The sequence below is a fragment of the Trachurus japonicus genome, chromosome 9 (genome assembly GCF_045865225.1).
Source record: "Trachurus japonicus isolate A0001 chromosome 9, Traja_1.0".
Classification (NCBI taxonomy): domain Eukaryota; kingdom Metazoa; phylum Chordata; class Actinopteri; order Carangiformes; family Carangidae; genus Trachurus; species Trachurus japonicus.
Window position 1 is genome coordinate 5,421,219 of NC_140915.1, and position 13,417 is coordinate 5,434,635.

General features: G+C 42.0%; 1 protein-coding gene across 1 annotated transcript; it reads right to left on the reverse strand.

The window, feature by feature from the left end:
- Positions 1-4,460: 4,460 nt before the first annotated feature.
- On the reverse strand, positions 4,461-12,455 carry LOC146980769 (uncharacterized). Its single transcript, XM_085787996.1, is given in 7 exon segments — positions 4,461-8,330; positions 8,333-9,022; positions 9,025-10,990; positions 11,130-11,275; positions 11,542-11,557; positions 11,903-12,033; positions 12,362-12,455. Coding segments are annotated over 7 exon segments (6,777 nt in total). The 5' UTR covers positions 12,441-12,455; the 3' UTR covers positions 4,461-4,581.
- Between the last annotated feature and the right edge of the window lie 962 nt (positions 12,456-13,417).

Genomic DNA, 13,417 nt, shown 5'->3' on the forward strand with positions numbered 1-13,417 from the left:
TGTAGCTAACGTTACTGCACAGAAAATAAACAAGGCTGGTCATTTAGCAGAAGTTAAACAATCAAAAGAAGAAAATGACAAGCGGAGAAGACAAATAAACATTTAAATTGGTGTCTTTTTTTTCGTCGTTGGAGAACTGAAGGCGAAAATCAGACTGAGGGCGGCAGACACAGCTGTCACTTCTCTGCTGTTGTAAGTAGGATGAGTAAGTGAGTAGAACTTTTTTTTTCTTTTTTTTTTTTTAAACATACACTGGACTGAAAAGTTTTGAGTTTACTGTAATGTATTATAGAAGATGGTGGCGCGACTGATGTTTGCGGTAGTTACTCTCAGTGATAATGCAGTGTGTTGTGTGCTTTGTGGAGCGACTAGTATGACTTGTGATAAAGTGTGTGAATGTGCCACGATATAAGACATCCATAGCAAATTAGCTACGTAATCCTGTTATGACAAAAAGTGTTGCTGGCTGCGTGTTATTCCATAAGGTAGCAGTGCCTAAAGTCTCATGCTTGCAAACGTTTGCTCTCACGTCAACAACAACAAATCTTTATGGCAGCAGCAAAATACATGCAGTTATTAATATACAAACTGTAGGAGCCATGTTTCATTTATGACATTGTACCTCTAAAACACTAGGGGGCTGTATTTCATTTGTTTACAGCCCTGAGCTTGTCGTTGGTTGGGGGTCAGGCAGGTCACTTTAGGTTTTTTGAAAAAGGGTGAAGTCCACACACTGTTGTAGATCCTCAAATGTTTATTGTAGGCTGAAAGATCAACATTTCGATCACATAGATCTTAGTCAGGACGAAGCCCCCCCCCCACCACCACCATTAAATGTACACAAAATACACAATATCAGATATTATTTTTTACGTTATTCGTACATTCAAAGGAAATATGAGCTGTTTGGAAATTACGACCAATTAATATACTCTTTGTTTTGAAAACATTAAACCTTGATTTTCTCTACTTTCAGTTCCTTCCAGGGAGCCAACTCTGCTCTCCAGCCATGTGCTCTCCTAACAATGACTGTTAGAGTAATTACAAGTATACTTAACCTTTAAAAAACATCCCTGAAGTTACATTTTGTGGCGTGTGGTGGAAATGACTGAGACCCCAAGGAACAGGTGTTCTTTTTATCAAATACATAAAACACTGTATCTTACAACATATGATACATTTCATTAAAATAGGAATTTATGTACCACTTGTCTATAAAGTTACTATTAGATCACAATTTAATTCAATATTAAGAGGGATTGTCACAAATCTGGACCAGGGACAAAGAGAATATAGTAAAAACCATACAAATCTACGGTTTATATAGTAAAATTAATAAGTGATCTATAATTACATTTTTCAGAATTCCTCTTAATGTCATGTTAGTTAGTTTCATTTATTGTCCACGGTGTGGAAATTTGTTTTTGGTCTCATAAAAACAACAAGCAGGACAACAACAACAACAACAACAACAACACTTACACACAGACATCCTCAGGGCAAAAAGCAGGACGACAGTGGCAGTTACATTACAACACATCAACGGGACATGGTGTTCAGTGCCCCAATTGCATTAGGAATAAAGGAAATATAAAATATTAAAAAATATTAAAATATTACGATTTGCCCTTGGCACTTTGTAACGTTTACCAGAGGGAAGAAGTTCAAATTCCCTATTGAGTGGATGAGAGGGATCGTTTGCTACTTTGACAGCTTTTTTCATAAGCACTTCCTTGTACATACAACTTAAAGCAGAAGTAAGTGGTCCGGTCGTTTTCGCTAATGCTGCGTTCCAGGCAGGCTTTTGAAATCGTAAATTACAGCTTCAAGTCACAACTTACGACTTTGTAGCGTTTCAGGCAACCCACTCGTGTTTTTCCGACCTGTTTTACCGGTGAAAGTCACTATAACGGCCACTCGTAACTTCCGACCGGTGAACTCGTACCAGATCGAACTGGTACCACTTCACGGTCGGAAAAATACGAGTTTCCTTGAACGCACCATAACAGTCCTCGTCCCTACGTCGCCACATTCACGGCGTCCCTTGGCTGCACACACAGCCCTGCATGCCGTTCTCTCTCCTCATTGGATAAAAACTGTAGGATACGATAAATGTTTTCTCCTCGGCTCAGAGCAGAGCAGAGTGACTGACAGACCCGTGTTTCGGTCCAAACACTCTATGTAAGTGATTGCTGTCGGAAGATATAACTATTTAAGACTTATATTAACACAAATTTATACCATGGTCTGGGTGAATCCTCGATTCTGATTGGCTGCTGGGTGTCCATTAAAAAGTGATAATGGACACCTATGAAGATGTTCCGGTCAAATTGCCTGATGACAGTTCTAAATGACTGCGCTGGCTCAAATGCTTTGGTAACCGTGGCAACAGAATCACAGAACATACGTTATTTCACAGTTTATTTATCACAACGGCAATACAGTTGACAAAAAACATGAGCGATTTCATAGTTAACTTTAATTTATTTGGTGAATTCAATAATTTTGAAGACTGGGATGCAGCAGAAGAGAAAGAGAGGAGAGAATATGAAAAGAAGAAGGAGATGCGACAGAAGGAGATGAGACACAAGGAGGTGACACCGGAGGAACTTGACAAATTAGAGGATGATAAGGATGAGTTTAACACAAAGAAAACAACGAAATGGGCAGTTAAAATATTTAGAGACTTCCTGGCTCAAAAGAAAATGGACATCAACTTTGAGAGCTACACTTCCACTGCTCTCAATGACATTTTGCGGCTGTTTTATGCCTCTGTCCAGTCGACCAAGGAAGGAGGAGAATACAGTGTTGCCAGTTTTAGGTGTCTGAGAGCCGGCATTAATCGCCACTTGAAAGATGTCAACATCATCAGCGATACAATGTTCCAGACAAGTAATGCTGTTTTCAAGGCGATGCTGAAGCGCTACAGGAAGAGTGGAAAAGACACCAGCTTCCATCATCCTCGTATCCCTGAGTCGGACCTTGAGGAAATCAGAAATTCACCTGCGCTGTCTCCTGATACGCCCCTCAGCCTCGTCAGAAAGGTGTGGTTTGATATCCAGCTGTGTTTCGCTCGGCGTGGCAGGGAGGGGAACCGTGAGCTGACGAGGGCATCGTTCATCATCCAGAGAGACGAGGATGGCGTGGAATATGTCAGTCTCGCACATAATCCTCAAACAAAAAATCACAAAGACCCCAACGACCCGCAGAAGGAAAACCTGAGAGGTTTCATGTTCGCCAGGTGCGGTGATCCTCTGTGTCCAGTAACAAGTTTTAAGAAATACATTTCTAAATGTCCCCAAGAAGCAACATCTTTTTATCTGCACCCGAAGCGCTCCTTCACCGTGGCATCTGATGTGTGGTACTCCAGGGAGCCGATGGGTGTCCACTACCTGGGAGACATGCTCAAAAAAATCAGTGATTTCTAATAATAATGTAGCCCTATGTAGGCTATAACCTCTTCTGTCCTCAATAATAGCCCGTGTGTTCATTATTGTTTTTTTCAGGTTGGTCTGCCGCGGGTATACACAAACCACAGCCTCCGGAGCACAGCTGTAGGTCGACTCTCAGACGCCGGGCTGGAAACTCGCCAGATCATGTCGGTGACGGGGCATCGGTGTGAGAGCAGCCTGCAGGCTTATTGGGCTCCGTCAGTACAGGAGAGACGAGAGTGGAGCAACATTTTATCGTCTCCCAACGTCCCAACCAGCAGTGGTCAGGGCCCACAAACGTCAAATCTCCGTCCTTCAAGTGCTATGATGGACATGCCAGTGTCTATGTCAAATTTTACCATCAACGGCAATGTTGCATTTAATTTTAAATAGCTAGTTCGTATTACCTCTTGCCTAGCTACTGTCATATCTGTCTTTCTGCTTGATTTCCTTTCTACACATTTAAATGATCGAATGGTGGATAATATTTCTTGCAATAAAAACGATTTAGGAAACTATCTGTTGACTCTGTGGAAATTTCGCATGATCCTCTGGACACACAAGCGGTAATAAGTGCACTGGCCTTCTGAAATGATACTTTGTATCACGTAACGTTAAGAAATCATCTCACTTCCCCTCCGCTGATTAATAACTGCTCACTGCTGCGGGATCGAGCTGCTGGTTCTACTGTGTGTGGCCACAGCAGGTTTCCATGGCAACGCCTGCGGACAGGAGATGTTAAATAGTCCGCTCAGCCGCTTCTTGTGAAAAACTTATGATTTTAACGGTAAAAACAACATTAAATCATGAGTGAATGATTTAATGTGTATTTATCTCGTAAGTGACCATGGTATAAGCGGGATAATGCCCTTCGAGGTGTCCGATTATCATAAATTAATGGACTTCGCGGAAGCAACCGTCCTCCGCTTCGCGTCGGACGGTTCACGCCTCCGCGTCGTCCATTAATTTATGATAATGGACACCTCGTCGGGCATTATCCCTTACATATCACTTACTTCTGCTTTAATTGTTTCTGTCTTGTCCCTATGATTTTTTAGGCAAGGTAAGTGTGCCAAAAATAAAATACAAGAAATGTGTTTTAGTTTTTGTTATATCTGCCAGGGACACAAATTCTACAATAGTTGAAGAATCACTCGCAAATGCTCATTTGGCAGGATGACCCCTGTAACAGCCTGTCCACTGACAGCGTCTTGTCTTGGAAAACCAGTTCCAGATGACCACATTTACTGTCATCATTGATCCAGCCTTCCAGGGTAATGTGAATAGTGTTAACGTTGGGTCCCAAGAAAGTCAGGAGAACTTTGTCTGATAAAACTTGGCACCTTTTACATGATATTGATGACTTTGAGTTCAAGTATAAGACATCTGTGGCATTGTCCTTTGCACAATTGTTAATAGTGACGGAGCCGTGGTGGAAAGCCAGCATATAAATGTCGTTTCCATCGTCCCCGACCAGGTAATCACTACCTGTGGACACCAAGATGTCGTTGCCGTCTGAGCCTTTGAGAAGTGAACCTTTGTAACCAGACACCAGGATGTCTGAATAGATGGTGCCGATGACATTCTCCACGTCCTTCAACACGTCCCCCTCAGCATCAGCATTGCGACCTTGTCCGGTCAACAGGTTGACGTAAACACCTTTCCTCCTCTCGTGATCACCTCGGTACAGAACACTGTCTCTTCCAGGACCTCCATCCATGAGATCTGCCCCTGGTCCAGGGAAGAAGACGTCCCTGCCAGAGTCTCCTATCATTGTGTCATTTCCATCCTCACCATAAAAAGTGTCGTCTCCTAGTCCACCAATCAGGAGATCAGATCCATTTCCTCCAATCAGTGTGTCATCTCCTTGGCCTCCTTCCAACACATCATCCTCCCATCCACCAGTTATAGTACTGCCATGATCATTACCTATGATACTGTTTGACTGGAAGGGGCAGCCTTGCACTGTATGGACCTTTGACAGATTTCTGTGAGAGCTCAGGTCTAAATGACAGTCAACCTGTGACTGTTTCAGAGTCACTTTGAAAGCTTCAATTACAAACAGAGGGCCATCAGTTGTGTTCAGTGACTTCAGTTTAAATTTCACTCCATCAGAGCTCTGAAATTCCAGATGCTGGTGCTGGGAACCTTCTGTGTATTTGAGCAGAGTGAACTGTAATTCTTCCCCTTTCGTTGTGATTTTCACAAACAGATGTTGTCCTGTTGAGTCAAGTGTGACTTGGCCGCCATCTATGAAATCCATGTCAACAAACACAGTATCAATCTTCTGATCTTCAGCAAAGTTATTGATTACTAACAATATTCCATATCCACGTTTGATTATGTAAGTGTCTTTTCCTTCACCTCCCATCATCACTGCAGATATCCCAGTGTAAGGATCAAGCAAATTGTCATTGCTGTTCCCAACCATTATGTCGAAACCCGAGGAGCCATACATCTCTCTCACTGAATCTGTTGCACTCATTATCATTTCTTTCCCTTTAAAAATAGACTCAAAATCAAATACCGGGAAACCCCAGTGAACTGTAAAACCCCTGGGCTGTTGTGCTAGAGGAAAAAGTAATTGCTCGAATTTTGAATCCAAGGGCAGTGGTTCAGGTTCCTGGTTTCTGTAGTCAACAATTAAGGGAAGCATTAAAGATGTGCTGCAGTTGTCAAGGTTAGACATCAATCCAGCTGTTACTCCATCACTGGTCTTTATCTGCAGGTGCTGATGATGCTTTGAATCAAACCAGTTCTGTAAGATGACAGTTCTTCTACCAGATACTGAAATGATGATGCTCTGTCCTTCACAGGCACATGTTACGTTCTGATATTGTTCTTTCAGGAAGAGAAAATCCAGGGCCAGATCTGGTGATCTATTGTTGATGGTCTTTACTCCTTGGCCTGGTGTGATAATGTACCAGTCCTCTCCTCCTCTACCCTGGATGAAGTCATCCCCTCTTCCCGGGACAAAAACATTATGTTCCTTGTTTCCTTTGATGAGATCATTAAACTCTGACCCGCGGACTTCTGTCACTCTGTCCAAAGCCTCGTTGTCCTGAAGGTCCACCACCAGAGGATAGGTGGACCTGCTGTAATCAATGGTCTGACTTTTTATACACTTGGTGAATGGGTCGCTCTGCAGGCAGTCAGCCCTGTTATCTGAGATTGTGAACGTGATCAAATCCTTTGTGATGACTAGTAAGTGTCTGTCCTCTCGTGATCTGAACCAGTTCAGTAAAGTCACATTGATGACTGTTCCATCATGGAGAGCCTTCATCAGAACATCGTCACCTGCTACTGAGACTTGAAAAGTTTGAAGATTTGCATCTATTATGACCATATCTGTTTTCTTGTCTCTTGAGTAATTTTCAATCTTCACTGAAGACTGTTTGCTGTTTTTCACCAAGTATATGTCCTCTCCTTCACCACCAATCAAACGATCTTCACCTCCTCCTCCATCTATCACATTCCTCTCTCCATTTCCAATCAGCACGTCATCATACATAGTCCCAAAGATGTTTGTAACTGTACGTAAAAGTGGTTGCGATGCATCAATAGTTTCACCACTTGTCTTAAACATCTTGTTAATCCCTGTGGCCACCAGCTGAGCAGAGGAAATCACTGTGGAAGAAATCTCAAACAAGACTCCATCTCCTGACATCATGTTCATGTGACGATATGCTTCCCCTAAAAACCAGTTTTGTATGGTCACAGTGTGGCTGCTTTCATACATCAACACAACATCATTCCCAGATTTAGACACAGAAATGTGACTGTAATTAACACTGATATGTAGAGTGTCTAATGCTTTGGAAGGGTCGTAGTTGTTTATTATTGTTTTTCCTCCATTGTCAGGTATGATGTACGTGTCTTTTCCACTAGAACCTTCAACAAAACTTCTCTGTGGTCCAAGGAAGAATGTGTCATCACCTGGTTCACCATAAAGCTGGTAATAGTAAGTCAACATCAGGTCAATCACATGACTATCCTGTGATTTCTGAACTGCAAAAAAACGATTAGCATCTCTGTTTCCCCTGTATGTTCCATATCTTGAATCTGACACAGCTTTATAACCTGAAACCACATCCACAGTGCCTGCTGGGATGAACATGAGTACTTTCTTCTGTAGTGTTGTATACTTTAGTTGATGTGACTCTCCTAGGCCAAGTATGATGTCTTTGCCTGTATGTGTATTAATGGTCCAGCACTTCTTTCCAAAACTCTCATCACTAGAAACAAAATAGTTCATGCAGAACTCAGATGGTCCCTGATCAGCAAGGCAGAAGTAAATACCTCCCCCATTCCAGGAGGATTCACCACTACTAAAATCAATGGCAGTTGTTCCATCCTGCTCTTGTGTAACTGTGTAATATTTATGATAATCTGATATCTGTGCACCAAGTCTTCGTCCCTCCTCAATTTCTTCATAATGCCAATCATAAAAAAGACTAGCCACATGAATTGCAAAATGCATAACCCCTTTCCCAAAGCCAACAAAAACAGCCCTCAGTTTATCTAAAACCCCAGCATCCTTTGGGAGACTGTTAAGTTCAGACTGGATACCCATAAAAATATCATCAATGAACATCATACATATACATATAGGTATGATAATTGGTGCCAGTTCAGGCTGAGCAAGTTCAACAACATCCAAAGCAAGTATTCGTGCATCAATGGAAGGATCAATGTACCCCAGTGTGTCACCTCTCTCTAAGTCTTGTTCTACATTGTATATCCCAAATCCTATTCCCACTATTGGTAAAACTGCCATCGTCCTCTTCATTGCAGGGTTTCTCATGATTGCTGCTGCAGCTTTTGTGACTCTCGTCTCCGAGGACAGAGTTTGTTTTGCAATCACAGATGATGTCATAGCAGTCACTCCATGAGCTGATGCAAAGATCCTATCACACCATGTTCAATGTCACCCTGTTCAAAAGCCCGAACAGCTCCTTTCATCCCCAGCATGAGGCCTAGTGTCCCAACAGCTGTCCCAGTATGTTCCATATATTTACTGATCTGATGGGAAGACTGTGGAGTGTGTGTCTCCATGTCACGAGCTGCTGTCTCGATGCCTTTTAACAAAGTTTCACTGTAGCGTTGACTCTCTGGAGATAAATCAACCTTGAATTCCACAGGTTCAACATCAGCACCTTCAGGCACAAACTGACAACTGAACTGTCCATTTTCTATTCTGGCACTGCCCTCTTTGAGGTGCAGCTCTGCCAGATATTCGCCATATTTTGCTTTAAGCTGGCTGTGGATGTCTTCAGTAAATGATGCAGAAGCCCGAGAGAAATATGATTCCAGTTTGAAGGAATTCTCTAATTCTGAGGCATAATTCAAGTCCTTCAACGTTACGTAACCGTCTTCGTAGCCCCCCAATGGTCCAGAAGGTCTTTGGTCTTCTGTAGATGGTGTCAGAACAGTGTTTGCAAAATCATTGTAACTATTTAAGAAGATGTCTCTATTTGCATTTTCTTCAAATAGTCCAAATCTGTTTGCGGTGTCTGCCATTAAGTCTGTCCCCCCACCAGTGTTTTCCGCCCAGGTTTGGAACATTTCAGATTCATACTCAAGAACCTCCAATTGTTTGATTCACTGGAAGTTTGAGGTATTGCTGAGCCACTAAATCCACGTTTGCTTTCATCAATCCAACTTCCTCCTCTTGCCATTGGATGTTTATCAAAAAGGAAATTCAGTGCTTTGGTTTGATGTTCAGACATGAACATATCCAGGGCCATGAGAACCAGAGGAAATGTCCGGAAATTTCTAATAGATTCAGATATAACTGATGCAGTGAAATATGTGGTGTACCAGGCCTCAGCTTGCAGAGATAGGGGTGTGTGAGGGTTTTCTTCTAGATTTCCAAGAAAAATACGTCTTGCATATCTAGCATATTCCTGCCTTGAATGTTTATCAGGAATATTTTGTCTCATGTCTAAATAGGTGTCTTTTCCATTTTGTGCATTAATACATTTCTCCACTTCATTGTTGTTCATACCAGTGCCAACCCTTTTTCCAACTAGATTCACATATAGACTTTTAGGATCAACACTATATATCCAGCCATTGACCATCAGGTATGTCACCCTATTTTCTCCAGTCCGCGCATAGTGACGGATCACATTTCTAACATCTTCTCCTGATTCAATGGTATAATACATGGAAAAGACATTCCTCGTGTCCTCTCTCATCACATAATGTCTAGTTAACTCTTCCTTTGTAATTGTGACTTGATTGGGAGGGGGTCGGTCTGGGTGAAAGAATCCCCAGGCTATAGCCTCAAGTGTATTAATTGCCTGTTTTATCTCCATTTCATTTGAGCCAAACTTTTGGTAAACATTCTGGTCAACAAATGTTTTTGGTCTATCTGGCCAGTTGTTTGTGTTCATCTCTGTGTTCATCGCTCCTTTGGTTGGTTTCGGTTTCCTTTTTGGTAGAATGTTTCTTTCATTGGTAAAAACTGCCTCTCCTCTACTGCCAGGATCATTTCTAATAATTATTTCACTGTTTCGATCAAGGTTTGCCACCACTTTCATGCTGTCATCTTTATGCCGCCATTTCTCCCCTTTCTGAGAGACTTCCAGGGTAATTTTCTGTCCCGTGTGTGTGACCTGCATCACAACATCCCTCAGGTGCAGCTCTGTCTTAATGCTGAGCGAACGGAGCTCTCTCAGTAATGTTTCTACAAATGCTTTATCTGATCCGACCTGACATGACATCACACTTGTTGTTTTGATTGTATCACTGACTCTGGCGGTCTTTGAAATGATTTCAGCCACATCTTGGGCTGACTTCTCTGACAATCTCATCTCTCCCGAGCTGTCTCCCAGTCCATGGCCGACCAGCACCAGTCTGCTGCTTTCTGAAAGTGGCATTGAGTCTCCAAAGACCAGTTTTGGTTTTTGGTTTTCATCAAGAACATAGACCGAGCTTATTGTTGGATGCTTCTTGTAAAGATAGGTAGCAGCCTTTCTGACCACAAGGTCATCCTCCATCATGATGATCTGCTGGTGGTCGTACTGTGTGGTGTGGTCGATGGGTCTTAGGGGAATTTGGTAGCTGGAGACTGAGTCAGGTTTATCCATGACCTGGTAGATCTGATGATTCCCCTGGCTTGTTTCTAAAACTGCTTTGATTCCCCGGACTATAAACATCCGAATGAAGTTATGCTGGAAGTCTACAGTTGTGTTTCCATCAATGGAGAACACTGGTGCTGCCCTCAGTGACGCTTTCATCATCAGCTCTGCCAGTGATGAGCCAGACAGTCCAGACACAGTTTGTCCATCATCTGAAACTCTTCCAAATATCTTCACCACAGTGTAGCTGTCCACTTCAGGTAAACATGACTCATTGTACAGACATTCTTTACTGACTATAACTGAGTAATGAGGATCCATGCTGTAGTCTTGTTGGACTCTGTCATTCGTTGACTTTTCTTTGTCAGCCATAACCAGAAGTTTCTGGCTGTAGCTGTGTGAGATCTCAGATGCTCCTAGTAGCTGATCTTGTATCTTCTGTTCATCAACAGATGCCAAGAAGGTGTCAAAGACCTGGGAAATAAGACGGCAGATAAATGGGTTAAAGGTGGGAAGATGTCAGGTTCTGATTTAGCAAACACCTAGTCATAGATACGTGAGAGGATATTCATGTCCATTTCAAGACCGTGCAGATTAATTTATTTTATTGTACCTGTTTCCTTTCATTGACGCAGGCTGTGAAATCCTGACAGTCCTGAACGCCATCCAACAAACTCATTGGGTTTTGGTCAGTGTCCATGCTAAAGCAAGAGTGACATGTTAATGTTAAAACCAGATGAAGACCACATCTTGTTTCAACTAAAACAACAACAACAAAATTATTACGTTATTGGCTGTTACGTTATTGGCCGTTATTACTGCACTCAGGCCCAGCAAGTTTAAGTTGTGCTGAACTGTAGCTCAGCAGAGACTTAGAAGTAATTGGGGGGGGGGGAACAGTGTTCATCTGTGATATTCAATGATAAAACTGAAATAACAACAATGATAAATGAGTTTAGAGTTTTTGACACAGCCTTATGTTTTTAAATCACAAAGCTGTGGATCATGAGGATTGTTCAACTCACTTGAGTTACTGGGACACTGTCAATCAAACCGTCAACAGGCTTTATTCTCTGTTGATGGAATCCTCTGAACCACTCAGCCCAAAATAATTAATTATCATCTGCAGATGTTACTGCTACCAGCAAAGATTTTACAATATTGCTTCAATGTTATTTTAAAATGTCAATTACAGAATCACAGTAGAAAATGTTCTCACAGCCAAAACACTGTGGACATTTAAGGATTATTGATAATAATGATGAGTGATTTTCAGTAGGAGGTAAGAAAGCAAAGTGGTCAGAGTGTTGTCATTGTATTACAGCAGTGGTAATACATATGTGGCATATTTGCGTAGTATCAATTTCCCAGATGTTGAACAGCTACAGATGTTCTTCCCTACCTCTGGTCTGAAGGTTCCTCCAGCCTATCATGAAACATGTGCTGGGCCAGACCTTGGAGGTGGTACAAGGCAGCGATGTCGGGGCCGAGCTCCTCCCAGTCTTTATCTCTCACCTCTGTGAAGTGGAAGCAAATGTCACATTGAAAGATCCACAGGGCGAGCTGCAGATTTTTCCTCTGCTCCTTCTAGCTGACTGATGTGTGATGAGTTTAATCAGTCACTTTGATCACAGTGAAATGAGGAAATTCAGAATTCAAATGAAAGAGAATCACTTCTGAGAAGCAGCCTGTAGGGGGAGCTCTTGGTCTGAGCCTCAGTCTTGAATACACTTGAGTTGAGAGAGAGATCACACCGGTTGTATCACACTGTTCAGGCCTGAATCTTGTGGAATCGTCTAACAGAGTCTGAACCTGAGCTTTGGTAAATTGTCAGATGTTTCTTACTGAACGGTTCAGTGAAGATGACGAGGCTGAAGAGGACCAGGAGCCTCAGTCTCCACCGGTTCTGCCTCCGACCTGACATCACACACAAAGACAAACACACGACTGATCATGGAGGTGGTCGTCCACTGAGCCTTTACATCTATTACTTCAGTTAGTGGCATTAGTTAGGTTCATGTTCCTCTCCATCAGTCTAATCAGGAGGCATCTGATTCGTCAACATTCAACCTGCAACAAGATAACAAGTCAAACACACAGAGGAGTTGTCAAGAGCCATCTTTGGAGACCAGAAGAACCAGGAGTGAGTTCTTGTAGACTACAATCACTGTATGATTGTGAATCTTCTTGGCAATGAATAAAACTAGAAGACAGCTAATCTCAACATCTTTATTTCCTATTTTGCCAAAAAAATGTTCACAACAACCATTAATTGCAAAGGTATGCGATTATTTGTCCTCAGGGCTCAAGGAAAAATACTCTTCTTGTCCTCAGTACATGGAAATTACAAGTACACGCGTACACACACACACACACACACACACACACAATCTAGTTTGTCTATTTCCGACCAATATCTCTCACAAAGTAAAACATACAGTAAAAAAACCAAAGGAATGAGTTTGCAGGAATCCAGAGATGAAAACAAACATTTAACTTGTTTTAAACATACTGAGGAACAATGTGGAATTAAGAACTCACTTGTTCCTTTGAAATTCATTTATTTATTTATTTCGGACATGTTAATTGAATCAGACTTCATCACACACAATTTCAGTTACACAATACAACCAACATGACCGAAAGGGAAAACGGGAGAAGCATAAAACTTATCAGGTCCCGCCCCGATTACCATTCAGAATACATTAATTTCATCACAATTTTTCTTTCTTAGCATACGTGAAACAACTAAGTACAAATACTTAAAGGTTCGGTGATTAACACTAACTGTCCCACTACACACAATCAAAATGATTTCTGTTTGTTTGGTATTATGGGACTTACTCTGGTGTGATCCAGGTCCTTTACAGTTTGAAAGACAGCAAGTTTAAGTACAGTGCA